Genomic DNA, 20,975 nt, shown 5'->3' with positions numbered 1-20,975 from the left:
CTTCGGTTCGTCCGGCGATCGTTCACTTTGCAATTTCCCTAACACATTATTGTCCTGCTCCATCGGAGTTCCAGGCATCTTTCCGCGAATTATCTGGCAAATATATATATATATATATATATATATATATTCAATGATATTCTCTTGTGCGTTTATATGTCGTGCAATCGAATATATAAAATATTTCGAGTAACGAGAGAGAGAATCAAGTCTTTCTTGTCACAGGAAATAATATCAGTATACATATAAATATATGTAAACAAAATGTCATCTAAGTCGATATCAGCTGGAGCGATTGTTCGATTAATCTCGATATTTCTCTCGACTTGCACGTAAGATCGAATTTCAAATTTAATTTAACATCGAATAAAGTCGATAGACTAAATTTGAAATTCGATCTTAAGCTAGATATAACACATTGACAATATACCCACTAAGCAAAAAAATCATTACTATAATGTTATTATAATGTTATTCATTAATATAATAACGTTTTCAAGTATATAGTTTTTAATGTTTATGCAATATCATTATAAACATATTTTGATTCAGAGGTTTCGATAATGTTGAAATAACAAATGCTATGTCATAGTAAATTAATATTGCATTTACGTTTTTTAAACATTATAATGTTTTTTTTCTAAAATAAATCAATAATAACTCAATAAATCAAAAAAAACATTAATATAACATTATTACAACGATGTAAGCTTAATAGGATATTTCCTAAAATATTTTATTCTCTAAATATAGGATACATAATTTAATATGTGATTAAATAAAAAATAACTAAATTTAACCAGCTAAAATTCTGACTGATTTTTTGTTTTTGAATTAAATTAAATTTATATGAAAATTCGTCTTTTATTTTAAATAAAATAATTTCTTATTTATTGTTAGTTTAATAATCAGTCTAATATTAAGAATTTTTGAGTTTATATCAAAAATTAAATTGATGAGAACAATTACACTTTTGATTGTAAGAATTTCGCTTTGCAGGTTTTACATCGTTGGTAATACAATTTGAATACGCGAAACCTTAAAAGATAATACACCACCATATAGCAATAATTGAAGGAATTAATATCCAATGTTAGAAATAATTATATTGTATAAACATTAAATAATATTAAATAATCATATTGCATAAATATTTAAAGTAACATTTTAAAAGTATTTGAGAAATAATATTTCTTAAACAATTTATAAATAATAGATAATGTTATATTATAACATTTTTAAAACATTTATAAAATATTATAAGAACGTTTATAAAATGCACATATAATCAATATTTCAAAATATTGAGTTTACAATCATTTTTTGCTTATAGGTAGACTAACAAGGAATCCAACAATCAAAAAGAAGAGTAAAACGTTTTATTTAGATTTCTGTTTGAATTTTGTCAGCATCATTAAGTAGGATAAATCAATTTTGCTGATAAAATTCTTAGCAAAATCACAAGATCTATTTTCAACCTCGATTATATCTTTTATTTTTTTTATTTTCCAGGACATTCAAGATATTAGAATATGTTTTTATTAATGCATAATAAATATAAGTCACATTCGTAAGCTTCAAAATAATAGACTTGAGCGATATTTGAAGCAGGAGATTCGACTTATATCGTGAACATAAATGAAAATCGCACGTGAAACGACTGGAAGTAATATATTATTCGGATCAGAGATTTTCACGATGACGAGAAGGAAACATACGATGCGAAAAACGATAAGTGTGCCAAGAGGTTGATTTATCGATGCCAAATTCAAAAACTAATAAAGCAGCGATCTGAAATGATCCAACTTGTCGAGAGCGTAAATATCTCAATCGCATGCGAATGCTGTTCAAGACCGAGTGTTCGTTTGTTTATCTTATAATAAAATTGGAGATCGCAAATGCGTTCGCATTAATAGTTCCGAATCGCCGATTTATCGATCACTCTCACTATAATGTCCATATAAATTTAATGCTTAATGTAATTAGATATACTTCTCTGTCAATTTCAGTTAGTAATACATCCAATGCAAATAATTACACGGTCAATCGTGTAACTGTGATATTTATCAATTTTAATGTGTTTTTCAATCAAATTTAATTTAAATGTTTGCACAAAAATTTATTTATCAAATAAAACACAAAATTAAACGACTATATTAAATGACTATTATAACTCTTTGCAAATGAAACGATTATTCTGTTCTGTCTATGTCGCATACATTTCTGTACACACATTCCGATGAAATCTTAGTGGCTAAATATAAATTAAAATGCACTAAATTAGATTGTTTTCAAAACAGATAAACAAATTGTGTTTTTGTATTTCGAAGAACGAATAATACCCGTGAAGCGTATATATTTACGTTCGGCTGGTTGGCGAACTGGCGAATGTTAAGCTGTGTATCGTACGTATAATGGATTACAATTCCTAGTCTGCCTTTATTTATAATACCTCGAGGAATTAAAATTAAAAAAATTAACAGAAGAATTATATTCTTCAATTAATTTCAGACTAACTTTAATAGATTTTTAACTCCCGAGGCTTGATTACAAAGATATGCAATGAATATTTCTGCTAGAAAAATATTTAAGAGCTCAAGTAGGCAAAAAAAAAATGATATCGCAAAATGATAATGCATATCTTTAAATCGATTAACGGATTTGGGGATGTTTCGTACGTAATAAAATTAATTAAGCTTCAAGAATGGAAGATACGCGTTTAAGCAGCGAAATATACAAACGTAGAAATATAAAATCGAAATATATACGTATACATGTACATACATAACGGTTGTTTATTGTTTTCATGCAGAGCACTGTCCGCGCAGAGATTTTCTACTGGCAAGTGTCCCATGCGCTCTTTTATGCCTCATCGCTCATCTTGATTCTGTCAAAGTGTCCGGAAATCTCTGGCACACGTTCGCGAAAATACATGAAATGTGTATCTTATTGCACACTTACGTTTTTTTTTTACCATATTAAATATAATTCCACGAATTTTAATATCAAACACTAACGATACTTAAAAAAAATTGTCTCAGTTTTAATATCTTGCAATTAATTAATCTTTAATTAATTTTAATTGATTAAAAAGGAATATAACAGGAATGAACGTTATTAAATACGTTTATCAATCTAATAGAGATTCTTCAGGAAGTGGAAAAATTGTCAGTTGTAGGAAGTCAATATAAAGATCTTTCCTTTTTTATATTGATTGTGTCAGATTTAATATTAATTAATTAATTTTAAATATATTTGCATTGCTCTGCATTTTTTCAAATATACAATAGAAATATACTGTGAAACGTGCTTCCGTTTCGAAATAAATTTTCTTATTCATTCTCATTTTAAAACAAATCAACAAATATTTGATAAATCCAAGAAATGTCGGATTTGTATGATGAATTTTACTGTATATTATATATGATTTTGGCGTAATACAACAACTGTAGAATAAAATTCTATTCCGGATAATCTTGTGTGTATATATCGTATACTTTTGCAATAAAGTGTAAAAATATCATAAGAGAGGCGATTTATCATTCACTTCCTTATAACACATTTCCTTATAAATTTAATGCTAAATGTAATTATATATTCTGTGATTTTCAGTTAGTAAACATTCAAACTAATTGCCTAGCTTTACACAGCTAGTCGTATAGCTATAATTAATTTTAATGTATTTTATTTGTACAAACAATGTATTTATTAAATAAAACTTAAAATTAAACGAGCACATAATTATTATTATAAGAGGAAATAATGTTTTTTTCAAAAGGAAAACAATATTATATATAATTATGGAATATATATATATATATATATATATACTTTATACAATATTACATTCTCTGATTACAAGTTTATAGTCACAATAATAATAAAGATTAAATTTCAAGGAAGTTTATGTTTTTGTTTTCGCAAAAAAAGTGATTCAACATAAGACGATTATTTTTTATTGAATTGTCCGTCACCTTTGCTTCTATTGTTGCGAAGGTTTTTGTCTCGATTCCAAATCGCGAGTCTGACATCGATTTATCCGGTGCACCATACGCTCCTACGTTTTACTGTCGCTTACTCTAAACCGCAGGATTTTCATTCTCTATTTTCGTACCACTGCAGTACACCGCTACGTTCTCTCGCAGGAGAGAACGGTTGTAATCATACAATATAAGCGATCTAATAAAAACTCGTTAGAATACTGCGTTTTCATATTAAATAGTTGAGAAAAATCTATAGCAATAATTTATTTTATTATAAACCATGTCTGTGCTTCTCGGTTTACTCTATACAAGTCATCCTCTTTATGCAAATAATCTTTTACAAATCGTTATTTAAATTATAAGCATGTCTTTAAAAAAGTTATATTATTGTTTATATTATTGTATATTAGTTATTTATATTATTGTATATTAAGTTTATATTATTGTATATTAGTCATCATCATTAATTTTATACTTGTATAATTGTATTCGTAATAATTACTAGTTTTGCGTGAATAATTTCTCAAAAAGAAGTTTACAAGGTTTTAAATCTCCTTTGCGAATCGTCAAAGTTCTTTGATTGACGTACCTACTTGGCTCAGGATGCAAAACAGGGTACAAATGGACAGAGATGCATATTTAATTAAATTTAATCATATTGCATAGTGACACTTTCCTTAATATTTTTTAATTAATAAGATAGGATCCATCTAAAATGAAAAAAATTGTAAGGATGTAAAATTTTTCATCAGATTTATTTTTTAATAATGCTGTTTTTCAACTAGCTTGACTCTTCGAAACGAGCGACTCTTTTTCCTTGCAAATTTCTTCCGGAAAGATATAATCTAAAAATTAAATTTCTCATAATTTTCTTTCAATTCCCATCGAAAGGAAGAGAGAAAAATCGCATATACAGAAAAAAAAATTATTCTTGCTTTGAGAGTATCTTTTATTTTATTCTCGACATGTGTAACACAAACTGCTTGTTCAAAGACATTTAAAATCAATATTCTTATTATTCACATTTTTATTATTATTATTTATATGAAAATGATTTTCACATAAATAGAGAAAAAAATATATGCACAAATAGTATATATACATTCAAACTAAAAAAATTATTATAATAAAATTAAGATAATATTATATTCCTGAGAATGTGACTATTATAATATTGAAATTCAAAATTATCGAATCTTTCTAACAAGATTATATATTAATTAATTAAATAATTAATTTTTCTGTGCTTATCAATCAATTAATTTTTTTTCTATATACGCAGGGATAAAAATACTTCCATAATGGCTAGATTTCAATACATCCTTCGCCACAACATCGTTATCGGATCCCGCGGGTGAATTCGAGACGAGGAGAAGCCTCTGCCTCTACCGCCTCTACGCAAGATCCCCGCGACTGGTACGTCGTTCGGCGTCCCAGAAATAGCGCAAGCGCCTTCCCGAAGGCTTCGTGGTCCACCTAACAGACATGGACCGGCGATTGGCTGGAGCTCGCGGGGTGCGGAGCACGACCGGCACGCAACCGCTATATCGTTCTATTCGAATATTACCGCGGCGTCGAGTCCGCCTCGCGACAGTGCGTTTAATCGGCGACCCGCGAAAGGGATTCTCTACCTCCCCCCTTTTGGAATTTTATTTCCTCGGAGACAGACGTGTCAGGCGAGATTTCCGAGACCGCAGTAATACACTCGGTGTTTTAAGTAGAATAATAAAAAAAAAAAAAAAAGCCATATCGCGCCGCCATCATGGTATGTTCTATCGATGATATTGTAAGTCGTCGCCCTGGTAAACATACACGTTTTCCTCGTACTGTCTATCTGTATACTGTATTTGTTGTATTTTTTAACCGTCTCTTTCTTTTTCTCTTTCTGATCTTCTATCGTAAAAAAATAAATTATTTGCACGTCAATTTAATCTAACCGTCTGGGTATATTTAACTATTTAGATATAATTACTTTCTCTAATCTGTTTCTCTCTACAAATCTCGCTTGTGCATCCTCTTTTTGTTTTATTTTTTATGCATCGTGATTCAGTAACGTTAACATGTATCACGTAGGTCGGATTTTTAAGTAGTCTAATTAATGTAGTAATCTAATGATACGAGCGTCAAGTATCCTAATCGATCGACCACTTTTGGCTGAGAGAAATATTTGGGAACCGCGATGTTGGACGGGATTTTGGAAAAACGTGACTGTTTCTTCAGACGGCGAGTCAGTTCGACCGCCACTTTAACATTATCTTCGAAAATAATACGTATTTATATTTTACCTACAAACTGTTGAATGAAAGAGATCTTTCTGTAGGATCGGCATATGAAGCATGTTACGATGAGCATGTTTAAAGTGGCGGTATATTTTGATTAATAAATTATTATTGATAAAGTCGATTAGAGAGAGAGGAATTGAGACTTTTGAAGTAAAGCAATGATTTCTGTAATAAACTACATAATTATTGTAAAATCATTAAAAGCGAACTTTGTACGTGATTTGCGAAGATATAATTATAATTAAAAAATCGTAATTATAATAATTTTATTATCCAAAAATCTCAATTACTCTCCCTATAAAATATTGCATGCGTGCGGAAACTTCTGAAGTTTTTCCTAGATGAAAATATTTGAAATCTTCAACTTGAAAAGTAAAAATAAATTCAATTGTTTAATTTTTAAAAATATATTTGTTGAATGAATTTTAACAGTGCACGAATGTTTCTTAAAAGTAACTGCATCAATTCTTAATTGAACGTATAATATAAATCTACTCAGAGTCTTTAACAACTTGTGCATAATACTTTCGATTAATGAGAATGACAAAAGTGTTTACTGTAAATATATTTATAAAATGTATATTTCATACTTATTGTTGATAATTTATAATTATAATTATAATTTGTATCTTGATAAGTGATAATTTATAATTATAATTATAATTTGTATCTTTTATCATATCTCTTGCGATGTTCACAGGCTGACGAGTTGCCAGCGGAACAAGTTGCCGGTACGTATTCTTAACAGTTCGCTAATCCCCAAATAAAATTGTACTAATAATTTCTTGTTACCGATATAACAAAGAGATAACATATATTTCAACAAGATCCATGAAACAAACAAAAACATTGGCCAAAAGTATTAAACAAACATATAAATCTATCTATATATCAAATTTATTCATGTAATTGTCCAGAAAATGTATTAAATGTATTATTTAATTAAATAATAATAATTATTTTATTTTTTAATTATTATTTATTTAAATTAAATTATTATTACGATAAATGTAGCATTTAATGGCTGGAAATTCTACATAAACAATACGTATACTAATCTTTAGTTCCCTCTGATAAAGGAAAGCACAAAGATGATAAGAGCGATATCACAGTTGGTTATGAACTATTTATACTCGAAAGATTGAAAATAGAAACCCTTTAGATCGGTGTAACACCAATTGACGTCGAGCCCGGATAAATTTTCATTTCGCTTTCGCCGCGTCTTTACCCGAGTTTATTTGCGCTTTAATCCGATCGGGGGCAGGCTGCGGAGAGTGTGTCTATGTATAGCTCTATCCCCGAAAAGCGCACTGGGTCTCCCAGCCCAGAGACGAGGGAGTATCTCGCGCACGGAGACGATGATCGATTCTACGAATACGCACGTGTATCGAAATGATAAAAATAGGAAGGAGAGAGAACGAAAAGTTACTCTTCAGACCGCTTGGAAGGCCAGAAAAATGGACGACAGACTGTTTCCAGCTGTTTGCGATCGTCGTTGCGTATCGTATCGCTCGAGAAGGGAGAGAAATTCTAAATTTCTTGGGGCGAGATGTGCGTTGAATCTTCTCGCGTGTGAATCAAGCTCTCCCTTTTCAACGGAATAACGTTTTATAATAGAATTTAAGAAAGAAAGAGAGAGAGAGAGAGCTTTGCATGTACAAATATAGCTCCGTACAATTCTCCTCGAGGATACCAAAAATAGACTCCAGGGCGCAATTTTTCTCATATTTAATAATAATGGGACTGAGACACGATGATAAAAAAGTAGAGTAGAAGTAGTTTTTAGTCATTTTTATTACAAAAATAATAAAATAAATTTTTTAAAGATGTCATAATATATAAAGTCCTACTTCAAACATTTTGTACAATATTTTCATACATGGTTTGTTAAATTAATAAATATTAATCAGATAAAATATTTTGCATTAGATATTGCATATTAATTAAAATATTAAATATATCGCGTATATTAATATATATGTACATTTTGAAAATATTTCGTATAAACTGTTACGCTTGGCTTATCGCCGAATAATTTTGCAATAATTCGCAGTGAAAATGATCGCAGGGAAACTATAGTTGCGCGAAAAACAGGAAGGTAATATGATATCCATAAAGTATTAAAAACTATGTATTGTAAATTTGGATCGTATAATAATTTAAAGGATCTAAATGTACAAGTTAAATTCTCATCTAACGTTGCGAAATTTAACGATATACGCGAAATCGTGCTAATCGTGTAGCTGCGAAATTTCTTAAGGGTCCTGATAAACAATCTGATGATGCAACTGCAATAGTATATCAAGCCAAATAAGTTCAGCCTCAGCTGCTTCGGGCTGACGGAAGGACGTTAACATTCGGTCTAAATCCGTATCGCCGCGGCATTTAATGTCTTTCGCCGGATGACTTATTATTGTCGGCGAAACTAATCTCGGAAAAGAAGCTATTTCGCCTTTTATTTAACTCCTTTAATAACTCTCCTCTATTACCTTTAATCGTATAAATTTTTGTGATTAAATCTGCGATCAAAATTGATCGTAATTGAAATCTGAATTTTATCTCCCAGAATGCTGTTTCTATTTTGTTCTTATTTCAATACTCTTTTCTTAATTTCTGTTATTTTCTTCCCCGATTTTAATCTGAGTAGGAAAAAAATTATACATTAGAAAATTATATAAAAATGTTGATTACGATAATTAATTATAATTATATACAATTTTTAAAATTTTATATATACAATATAATTGAAGAAATTAAAATACAAAATCTTAGTTTCAAGAAAAGAAATTTTCCTATATAAAAATTCGAATAAATCTTAATAATAAAATGTAAATAAATGTTTGAAATTTATTTATCTATTTTCTCAAACAATTATTTTGATAGGTATAAAACAATTTATATTTTTGCAGTTCTGCGCAAAGCTTTCGACAGCTTCGACAGGGACAAGAGCGGCAGCATCCCCACTGACATGGTCGCCGATATTCTTCGACTAATGGGTCAACCGTTCAACAAAAAAATCTTGGACGAACTCATTGACGAAGTCGATGCCGATAGTAAATAATAAACATTATATGGTTTAATCGTAGATAAAAAAAACAGGATAAAATTTATTTAAAGAATATTAATGATTACACATGAATATAACGACCTGTTTACTCTTCTATTTTCGACGTGTTTACAAATCTATGCGATCTTGATTGTTGTCGGTTGAATGTCGCGTAATTTATTGTATTATCCGCTTCACCAAATCATATTTATAGAATTCACGATCTCTCTTTCTCTTACACAATTCTTCGTTTATAGAATCTGGACGGCTCGAGTTTGAGGAATTCGTCACGTTGGCAGCGAAATTTATTGTTGAGGAGGATGCGGAGGCTCTGGAAAAAGAACTTCGAGAGGCTTTCAGGCTCTATGACAAGGAAGGTAGGGCAAGTTGCTCGTATAAACAATTTTAACGAGATTTCGCGTTATTTAACTAGCATTTATGTACTGTTAATGTGAAGTAACGACGTCGTTGGCAATTCGCTGATCGTTTTGGTAACGACTATCTTAAATCCAATGATTTTGTAAGCAACAAAATATAAACGCTTAGGAATGCAAAAGCAATACGACCCGCGTTGACACATTTTATCATCGCATGTGTCACTAATTGATTCGTTATAGCACTGGATTTCGAATGTCTTTTCTAATATTTAATATGTGGAAATAAAGAGTCTAGTTTTTTTATTTATAAATCTCTGATCACACGTGAGAACCCAACAACTGTCAATATCGCGATAAAATGCAAAGAGATTTCTTAAGATTTATTATTAATTCATTAGTTTCGCGCTTTCTTTTACCATAATATATTTTAATATAAAGAAGTATCTGTTGTTTTATATATGTATATGAATATCTTTTCTATATCTATAATTTATAAAATTACACGTCTCTCTGAGAGTAGCAGATATTTTGTTTTGTAAAATCAACACAATCAATCTCACAGCGAAGAAAGACATATGTGACAAACGTGTGACAGGGAAACGTCGGGATACAAACAAGCGCGTTAAGTTTGCCTCGTAAGTGAACGTAAGTAAAAATAAGCCGACTACGCGAGATTCCCAACAGAAGCATCTCACGTGGCGGCCGAAAGCCAAGAATGTCGTAACACATCTTTCATGAATTACAATTATGTCGAAAGCAGAGCGTATATATTTTATCGTGTGTAACTGGCACACCGGCAAGATAAATAATCTGTTTTACGAATAAATTTTGCAATTACATCTCTATTGTTTGTATCGAGTGAGAGATAGAAAAGCGAGGAGTGAGAACTACACGCATGAAGCTGTAGATATACGATTAATAATAAAACAATGTGTTCCGCGATTATTGTAATGATCTCTTAACAATTTTTATGGAATTTAAGTTACTCAAATTTTATTAAAATCTGTAATTTTTTTACTCACTCAGGTAACGGTTACATCCCAACGACATGCTTACGCGAGATCCTGAGGGAATTGGATGATCAATTGACGAATGAAGAGTTGGACATGATGATTGAAGAGATCGACTCTGACGGTTCCGGTACAGTTGATTTTGATGGTACGTTTTCTTCTATTGTTTTCCTTTCATATAGCACACAATATCTAAAATATATACAAAATTTATAATAATTATTTAAATGTTTTATAAATATTTTTGTAATTCTAGATTTGAACAGATTACAAATTTATCATAAATATCTTAACAAATATTTGAGAAATATTTACAATCATTTATTTACATACTATAAAAATATGTAATAATACTTATGTTAAATATAGTTTTTATTATTTTTTTTCTCTTAATGCACATGTATAGAATATTTATATATAATATTTCAAAAAAATAAATAGTAAAAGTATTTATTTACCATAACTATATATTGTGTGCTGTCTTTTCTCTTTTTTTCTTAAGGCGAGAAATCGATTTTTTTTTTTTGAGAACACAACAAAATGTAGAATCATGTCTTTTCGATTAACATAAATCTTTGAAGAGAAATCATTTTTTTTTACAAAATTTATCTCGTGATATTTTCCAACTTTAATGAAGACTGTCGTGTTTATCGCTGATGTTGAATTAAACGTTACCCGTTTTATTTTTCTGAAGAATCGGTATCCGTGCAAGCTTGAATGAAAGGAAACCGAGTGGTTTATTTATATATGAAAGAGTTGGCAGATCGAGGATGATTGAGGTTGATGCGACTGATCCTATCTATTTTTATATTCGTATTAACAAATTGCGACGATTTATCAAAATCGCACGTCCGTTTCAATTCTTGATGAATTTCATATGTGTGATGCTCATAAATATCAAAATGTAATTAGGTAGTAAAACGCTACAAAAATAGATATATTAGAAACGATGGAAACTTACTATATTTCCTATGCTGGATTAAATTGAAGATCTTTATAATTCCTGTAATAAAACACAATTTAGTGATGTATGAAATAATAAATATATGTATATAAACGAATTACTCAAAGGCAACAGAAAGAAATATCTTATTAATTATTATTAAATTAAATAAGATTCTATTAAAAGAATAAAAAAAGTATAAAAAGAAAGAAACAAAAACATTTATAATATATTTTTAAAACAATCTTTGAACTTGCAAATCAGAAAATTTTTATTACCAATCGGACTGCTAGCAGAGAGAGAGAGAGAGAGAGAGAGAGAATTTGATTTTAAATTCTATTAAAATTATTAGTTAATTAATTGAAGGCAAGACTAAACAAAAATCGCTTGCTGTAAACTTACATCAATTATTCTTTTTCGTTTCAGAGTTCATGGAAATGATGACTGGTGAATAGTTACCTTGAATGAATGGTGAACTGCTTTTGGATTCAAAGACACACGTCATGCAACCATTACATTTTGGAACTGATCATTCGCATGTTTATGACGAATTAATGCGCACAAAAAAAAAAAAAATTATTCGTACAAGTGTCCTTCCGTTTTGTGATTAGTCTCGGAAGAAAATTCCTGCCATGAACAATGCATCGAATGAATATTCCCTGCTTTTATACATACATCATACTTATTACGACAAACAAATTTTACTTTCATATATATATACCAAATTCTTGGAATTTTTTTTTCATTAAAAAATCAATATATTTATTATTAATAAAACAAGATAAAACTCTTATATTTTCTGTTGTTTGATAGTACAAATAATTCTCCTTATACACGTGCGTTTCGTTATACAAGACGAAAATTTTCTCGACTTATATAGTGATATAATCGCCTAAATAAGTGAAATTTACTCGAGCAAAACTTTTCTCATGTTGATTCACATGAAACTGTTTGATATAAAAAACATGTTCCCTTTTATTATATTACTTTTTAATATATTTTAGTCAATATAAAACTAAATGTAAAGTTAATTATGTAATCTAACATCTATTTTTGTCTATTTCTTTTTTTCCTAATTTTTAGACACGCAAAATATTTTATTTTTGATTGCGTAATAATATTTAGACAATATAGATATTAAATAGTCATGTCATTATAATTGTCATAAAATTAGTTTTCTATTGAATAGTTGGATGTTAAATTAAGAGGAAATGTCAATATCTTTTGTTTGAGAATTATCAGCTAAACTTTTTATTTATTTAACATTCAATTAATCACAATAAAATTTGAGATTCCTTTATAATTGACATGTTGAAAATTGCAAACATAACGTAGACTAACATGCTTAAAAAAATATAGTTACTAATTATAGACTAGCAAGTTTACCAATAGCACAGTGGCACCTAATAAGTCTTATAAGTAAATCCGCGAGAAAGTTTTTCTAGACTTTATATAATTAAAACATTTGTAAAATAACGGCACTGTATTTAGATGTAAAAGTATTTATACCTTATTGAAATATAATTTATATATAAACTAGAATTTAAACTAACATTTTTATGACTTAGAATATTATTCTGACACATAGATGTGGACTAGAGTATATATATATTTTTACGAACAAATAATGTTATAATTTTATATATAATTGATTTGTCCATCTTTTAACAATACACACAGAGATCAACTGTATGTTTATATTAAACTTTATCTCAATATATATATATATAATCTCTCTATATATAAATTAGTAAATATGGAGATTAATTATAACTATTAAAGATTCAATTTAGTTATATGCAAATATTGGAATGCTTTTAAATATCAATGGTCCTTGTAATAAGAGTGAAAAGGACTTTGTTATGAGTTATATATATATATGTTATATATAATTTTACACATATGAAATAGTTATCTCTTCACTCTAAATAGTTACAATTTCACCTAAATACATTGCAACAAATGACATCTTGTAGCACCGCAATCGAATGAAGACATTTATGGCAGTCGTAAAACATATCGTCGATATTTCATGAATTGTGCGCATTTCGCTACTTCTTTTACTAAGATTAAATAAAATAAAATAAAATAAGCCAGGATTAACAAAAACTCAATACATGAGTTTGATTTCTTTTCAATAAGTTCACAGATCTATTTACTTAGACGAGAGTTTGCAAATCATCCTCTTCTAAATCTTGATCAGAGGATGAAATTAAATGTCACATCTTGAATAAATGTGGAAATTCGTTGCTAATTTCGCGTACTACTTTCTGGTCTTCTTGGCTCTCTGTTGTTTCCTCGCAGAATATTCTAAGGCAAAATACAGGATGTGAATAAAATGAAATTTAATAGAAAAATATTTGTGATAAGTTGCAACACATATAACTAAAGTCTTACCTTGTGAAACATTTTAATAAATCTTCAGATCGATGACGATGCTCGTTGTAGCTCGAGGTACGTAGAACTCGACGACAAAGCTCTAAATATTGTCTACGCTGTTATTACATTAAATAAATAAAAATAAATAAAAATATTAGATATAATCTGAAATATTTTTCAATGTAAACATTTTTATCACATAATATAATACCTTATCACCCGGAAACATATCGAAAAGTTGCCGTAGAATGATGTCAATGAGAACTTTCACATCATTAGTATAAAAGAGACTTGCTATGGCATCGTTACTGAACAAGTCGATAAAAAGTTTCAGTACAGAGTGCGGCGGTTGAGGCTCATGATCAAATATTCGTACCGGATCCTCTGCAATGAATTAAAAATCAGTTTGGGCGGATCGTGTTTGCGTTGCGATATTACTTGCACTATTAAAATTCACCTTCTCTGTTGAAAAGGAACAAAATTTTTTCAGTGAAAGTCTTGGCCACAGTTCGTTCACGTAAAGCATTTAGAACCATATTCTCGGAAGTTGTAAACTGCAGATTGTAGGATAATATTAAATTTATGAACAAGTCCGGAATTTGATCTTCTAAATCTGTATCAGGTGGTGTTTCTATTAAGTCCAGGAGGAACGATATAAAATCTGGACCAAGTTGTTCTATAATTCATAAGAGAAAACATATATATTTTAATCTTGATTAATATTATTACTGTCTTATTAATTTCTTACTTACCCAAATGTGTAACTGGCATGGGTTCACCCATTGAAAAAATCATTGTAAGTAGTAAAGAGGAATAATTTAATCTTAATACATTTCTGGGATTACTCCTCATATCTCTACAAAAGCACGTAATCAAAAATTGTTCATTATGTTATATTTCATTACTAAATGTTCTAAATTTATATCACACCTTGCTAGTTCCATTGGTAAAATACTATTTAACATTATAGTTAGAACCACTGAATCCAAACTACACATAACACCAAACGATTGCAACAACAATTGTCTAATAGTCCATCTTGTCTCCATTTGATAATACTGTATCAATATTGTTACTCCATTGTATCGATCTTGCCTCAAAACATATCTTGATACATTTGCATCAGCATTGGTCTATTCAATAAAAAAAAATACATGTATAAATATTAATTGTTTAATAATAATCTCAAATGTCTATATTTATATCACATATTTAATACTAACAACTAAATTATTCATATGTAATGTCTTTAAAAATGCATATATTGATTTAAACTTAAAAAAAATTTAATTGAAGAAAATTAGAAAGAATTAGAAATATCAAGGTCCAAGTATTAAAAATGTGATATTAACATAATTATATTATAAATAAAATATTCTATTGCTTCATAAAACATACCAATATTTCTGTCAGTTCTTTGATATATTCCACAATGATAGATTCATCTTCATAAAGCATCCAACTCCTTTGCTGTGAATCTTCCTTGCATGAAGTTAGTTCGGTAAAAATTATTCTCAATCTATTAGCATCATAAGTTTCTTCTATACTCATTTTTGACACATTCAACGGTGTTTGTAGCTGATGCAACAAAGCATCGAGATAATGACTTATAGTTTCTGGCAGTAACTGTTGTAGGCCAGACACTACAACTGTCACCGCTACCTTTGACATCTCATGACTAAGTTGAGTATTTTTGCGCACTTGATCGAGCAGTTGGTAAGCGCTTCGCGAATTGATGGCTTGTAAAGACGAATTGCTCTTAACTGGCGAGCCATTTTTTGCTGATGAATTGCACTTAATTGGCGAGCTACTACATTTACTTTGCACACTACCCTGAGAGGAGCTTTTACGAACATCTGTGTTCTGTGTCTGGACTTTTTGCACAGTGTCTGAAGATGATTGCCGAGGAAGCGACTGTACTTTTTGCACAATATCTGAAGATGATTGACGAGGAAGTGATGGTACACGGTCACTTTCAGTCGTTGGTCGTTGGGTAATTGTCTGACCGGCATCTGCATTTGCACTACCATAAAGAGTGGTCCTTGCTGTTGCGTAAGAAGTATTGCTCGGTGCTGATTTAACATCCGCTTCTATATTGTCACAAGCAGTCACCGAATCTGTTTCTCCAGATATAATGTTACATTCAAAATTTGGCGGTTTAGGCGCCTGTCTCTTAGACTTTCTACCTAGTTCAATTTGCTTTTTCTTTTCTATCAGCTGTGCCAAAAGATCCTGCTTGTCGGTATGAAGCGAGTCACCCTGTTTATTATTTTCCGTTTCCAAAGTTATTATACAGTCTTCCAAAAAATCAATCAAGAACTGTGGCTGCACCTAACAATTGATTGATAAAAATATAGAAAAAAAAATATATATATATACATATATGCATAAACAAAGTCAACATACTTTCACAGTGGTAACATAATTGGATGGTATGTAGCCTAGACGTCCTCCTCTATTTACAACCTGCCACCAATTCTTCTGTTTGACGTTACGCTGCAGCAACAGAAAATGTTCGCCCACCCGGAAGCTGAGTGTCTTAGCGAACGTGGCCTTGAAGTCGTACAAAGCCTTAACTACTTCGTGTCCGTTGTCGGTGGCTACGAAAAATACAAAATACGATCAGAAAAGATATATATTTCGAGGATACAAAAAAGCCGGCTCTTTCTGGACAAGATGCAGATGTTATGTATCACGCTCTTTCAACTCACCTAACCTTGCACTGTCGTCATCCATCGTGTTTTAGAAAGTGAAACGCGTCGGTTTCACGGGAGACAACGCCCGAAGGTGACAGCTGAAATGTCAGGGAACCGCCTACTCACTTTCATTTACGCAAGCGGGCATTTTATTTCATTCACCACCGTCTCTCCTACTTGCCTATTTTCTGTCAACAGCTTTTTACGGCTTTCGGTCGAGTTCTCTTCTTGTGTGTGTGTGTGTGTGTGTGTGTGTGCGCGCATATGTGTATATATAGATGTCACTACCACAGATTGCACTTATTACCGCAAGATCGGCAGCACGTTTACTACCGCCATTCACTCGCACGCTCGAGTTGCAAAATCTTGCGAATTATCGATCGTAATGCATCAACTTGCTCGACCTCGACGTTGCTTTTTATTTAAATTTTTATTTACACAATTTTCTCATTTCGTAATAACGATTGTATGAAATGAAATAAAATTATATAGAATAAATAAATTTTGAAACTTTTCTATTAATATTTTAATAAAAATCTATTATTAATGCTAATTTTTTATCGTATTTATATAAGTGGACATAGTCCAAGTATTTATTATAAAATAATAATATATATACACACACACAAGAATAAATGGAAAAGATTTATTAATAATTGGTTACATTTGTTAATAATGATATACTTAATATATAATTTGAGTCTCTTATGTATATAAAACAATGAGTCTGAGACATAATAAATTATGTAGAGTCGAACATACCGATACCTAGTAGTAAATTTCTACGTGAAAAATGTACTGTTAAGACAGATGTACTTTTTGTAGCAAAAGTACGTAATAAATAGGATTCTGCATTAGTTTTTACATCTGGATTGTGAGAAACATTTACATCTTCTAGACTCATCTCCTCTGCTAATTTTGTGAAATCCCATAATTTCAGCGTGTAGTCTAAGGATCCTGGCAAAGTGACAATCTACTATTAACATCTGTTCGTTTAATTTAGAAAAATTAATGGATAGATCAAATACCTGAAACTAGAATATTGCCGTCTCGACTAAACGACAGGCAATGAATATTATTCGTATGGCCTGACAAGGCTGCCACAAGATGACCGTGCGCTAAATCCCATACGAGTACGCGATGATCGGCACCGGCTGAAGCCAAAAATCGTCCTTCCGTTGAAAAAGCCAGAGAAAAAATCGGCCCTTTGTGTCCGGTCATTAATCGGACTTGACTGCCGGTCACACAGTCCCATAATCTCACAGTCATATCGCTCGAACCAGTCGCGACGTAATTCGAATTTGGATGAAACTGAACTACCTATTAAAATATAGATAAAGATAATAAGAAATTATTTCGATCAACTAAACAAACAATTTGATCGATAAATGCCAACTCACATCGACATCTGAGTAATGGCCAGCAAATATTCGTAATGGTTGATGAGAATCAGTTGCCCATAGTCTGGCAGTTTTATCGTTCGAGGCACTTGCAAAGTAATAACCGTGTGGTGAAAATCTTACGCACCACACGGGAAATAAGTGGCCTTTGTAACACACGACACATGTCCATGTATGGAGTGACCATAGCCTTACTAAAACAATTATTATAAATTATTAAAATTCGTATAAATTACTTTGAGAGGAAGAGAATAAAAATTACTATTCTAAAAATTATATTATATTAAAGTAATATTTACAGATCATTCACGTTCATTATTGTCTATGCAATATAAGAAAAATATTCCTTTGTGTGTTAAAATTACAACTTTCAATATTTTTTGGATTACTTAAAAAAAAAATATATATATACATGTGAAACAAAAGTTAATTAAGTATATACAATGTAATACGTAAAACTCACTTGTAGCATCTTCTGATGATGAAAGCAAAAGATTTCTATCTGGACTAAATGAAAGGCTATAAATGGGTCCACTATGACCATGCAGATTTTTTGTAGTTTCAGATGTTCTTTCATCCATCATTCTAACCAGCACATCCTCTGTAAAATTTCTTACAATATGTATCTTAGAACAAAAATTTCAAGAAAATTTTATTTCGATTTTTTCGTTCTACCTGCTTCTCGCTCCACGTCGTTTAATAGTTCACCCGTTTTCATTAATCTTAATTTTTGTGGAACTAAACTCCAAACTTTTATACCAGAATCACCGAATCCAATAGCCAATAAACTTGAATCTTCTGCTACTTCTGCTGCCGTTACACTAAATATTACAATATAATATGATAAATAAATATTATTATATAATATTAATAAATGAATATTAAGGAAAAATAATTTACATTTACACTTACGTATGAACTGCGTTTAGCAATGTATAAAAACATATAGATGGTAATGTATCAGATCCCAGAATAACTCTTTTTGATGCTTCCCTCAATGCCTTAACTTTTTCAAGTTTATCCGCATCTTTCCTAAAAATATGATTTATGAAAAAAATCATAAAACCAACAAAAAAAATCCTTAAAAAAATTTACGTTACAGATTAGGTAATGGCATTCTGCCAACAGGTGGTGCATTTGGATCTGATTTGGTTTTTTTTGAAAATAAAGGATCTTTCTTAGCCTTCTTCTTTTTTGGTTTATCTCCATCTCCGCCACCTGTATCATCCTCTTCTTCTTCAGCTGGAGCCACGCATTGAATATCTGGTTCTTTTAAAAGTCCGTAATAGACCTTTGCCTTGTTATCTATAATGTAACAATTTTATTAATATCCTTTGTTATAAAGCGCATAGATTAAAAAACGATTCTTCTCTTAGAAATATGAAAATTTCATTACCTTGTCTAGTGGCTTCCCCCACCATAGCTCCAGATGTCGCATCTATCTGTTCTTTATTGCGAGCAACACCCTCATACATGTCAAAGTAAAGATGTTCCTGTATAATGTTTAGTAAAACATTATGTTTCTTCTCTTGCAAATGTCGTTTTAATATAGAAAGCGTATCCCTCGACATTCTAATTATAAACTGATTGGATCTATAAATAAACATCAAGTAATATATTTAAATTATAACACTTTGATCTTACATCACTATTTTTATAGACACACTTACTTAAAAGTATCAGTTAATTCATTCCCTGCCATTTGCTCTCGTTTTGTTACATTGGCTAATCTTTTCAAGTCATCTTGGTAATATTCTTCTAAATTTCCACTGAACTTTTCCATGAGCTGTTTTGCCTCTTCCGAATGATTATTGTAAACTAATTCTAGATACATATGTACTAAAACTGGATATAGTATGGTCCCTAGTTCGTGCTATTATTATATAACAAATATAGAGAGTATAAGAAAGATATTTTAATGATATAAATATATATATATATATATATATATATATATATTATTATATATGTATTATAATTTATAATTTATAAATTTATAATATTATGATACACAAGATACTTTGTAATCATAAATATGTCAATTTTTATAGCTTTAATGTACCTTATAAATGTCCAAAGCTCCTTCTACAAATTTTTTCAATTCGCTGTATGCTTTCTCATATTGTGCAGGATCTCCTTCACTTTTGTAAGCAGAAAGTACACTAGTCACCTCCGAATCAGTTTGCTGAGCTTCTTCAGCTGAGATATCTGTCAGATTGGCTTCCTTTCTAAATAATTCTTCTGTCCCCTAAAAAGAAACATACATCAATAACTTTCTCCTATCAATTAAATTATACACAAAGCTATTTATTATATTTCTCATACGATAACATTTATTATTACAACTTAGAACCTTAAGAGAGAGAGGTAAAGAATATGCAATCTTGCAAACTTACTTTTAAATTGTACTTCTTCAGGAGTTGTAAAACAGCGAGCATAGTACTTTTCTCGTTATCCATATTTATGTGATTATTAATTATTAATAAAGTATTAAAAAGGAAGATTTTTTTCTGTGAAATCTGGTGAAATATCAATAAGCTCACGAAAATTCGAAATACACAACAGAGGAACCTAACCTCTTATTCTTAAAATAAGACATCACCGTCAGAGAGAAATCTGAAACTAAAAGGCGCCATGCCCTATTTTTTTCTTGAGACGCTTCCCCCCCCCCCCCCCGCCCCGCCCCGGTACAGTGGCGCTAACTGGATCCATTTTATGAATCGATAGAACTACATGGCTGGATCTACCTTCGATGACATGGTAAAACGACCGATTGGTTCGAGTCCGTGCTATATCCACAATTGTGAATCTCAAAAGTATGAAACATTATATGGATTTATTAGTATGTTTTATATTATA

The 20,975-nt window shown here is 30.4% G+C and overlaps 3 protein-coding genes across 4 annotated transcripts; 1 reads left to right on the top strand and 2 right to left on the bottom strand.

Moving 5' to 3' along the window:
- The first annotated feature begins 5,550 nt into the window (after positions 1-5,550).
- Positions 5,551-12,434, top strand: Tpnci (troponin C type I). Of its 2 annotated transcripts, none has more exons than XM_072896027.1 (6): positions 5,551-5,769; positions 6,966-6,996; positions 9,175-9,318; positions 9,569-9,688; positions 10,715-10,846; positions 12,068-12,434. In XM_072896027.1, exons 1-6 carry the CDS (start codon positions 5,746-5,748, stop codon positions 12,094-12,096), a joined length of 480 nt encoding a protein of 159 aa, XP_072752128.1. In that variant the 5' UTR covers positions 5,551-5,745; the 3' UTR covers positions 12,097-12,434. The 2 variants fall into 2 exon arrangements, with proteins under 2 accessions (XP_072752128.1, XP_072752129.1); XM_072896028.1 differs by having other exon boundaries at positions 5,555-5,748.
- Positions 12,435-12,859: 425 nt separating this feature from the next.
- LOC140667776 (NCK-interacting protein with SH3 domain) lies at positions 12,860-16,960 on the bottom strand. The gene is made up of 9 exons (XM_072896012.1): positions 16,732-16,960; positions 16,427-16,620; positions 15,419-16,351; positions 14,951-15,153; positions 14,773-14,876; positions 14,478-14,696; positions 14,232-14,404; positions 14,039-14,136; positions 12,860-13,951 (listed from the first exon to the last, which is right to left on the bottom strand). The coding sequence occupies exons 1-9, from the start codon at positions 16,754-16,756 to the stop codon at positions 13,861-13,863; spliced, it is 2,040 nt and encodes a 679-aa protein (XP_072752113.1). The 5' UTR covers positions 16,757-16,960; the 3' UTR covers positions 12,860-13,860.
- A 399-nt stretch (positions 16,961-17,359) lies between these two features.
- Positions 17,360-20,740, bottom strand: Taf5 (TATA-box binding protein associated factor 5). The gene is made up of 11 exons (XM_072895615.1): positions 20,513-20,740; positions 20,179-20,364; positions 19,787-19,989; positions 19,513-19,709; positions 19,217-19,421; positions 19,029-19,148; positions 18,792-18,937; positions 18,580-18,717; positions 18,117-18,310; positions 17,745-18,036; positions 17,360-17,673 (listed from the first exon to the last, which is right to left on the bottom strand). The coding sequence occupies exons 1-11, from the start codon at positions 20,573-20,575 to the stop codon at positions 17,459-17,461; spliced, it is 1,959 nt and encodes a 652-aa protein (XP_072751716.1). The 5' UTR covers positions 20,576-20,740; the 3' UTR covers positions 17,360-17,458.
- Positions 20,741-20,975: the final 235 nt, after the last annotated feature.

The sequence above is a fragment of the Anoplolepis gracilipes genome, chromosome 7, assembly GCF_047496725.1.
Source record: "Anoplolepis gracilipes chromosome 7, ASM4749672v1, whole genome shotgun sequence".
NCBI classification, from domain to species: domain Eukaryota; kingdom Metazoa; phylum Arthropoda; class Insecta; order Hymenoptera; family Formicidae; genus Anoplolepis; species Anoplolepis gracilipes.
Note: the sequence above shows the minus strand (reverse complement) of the source record. Positions and strands in the feature narration are given on the sequence as shown.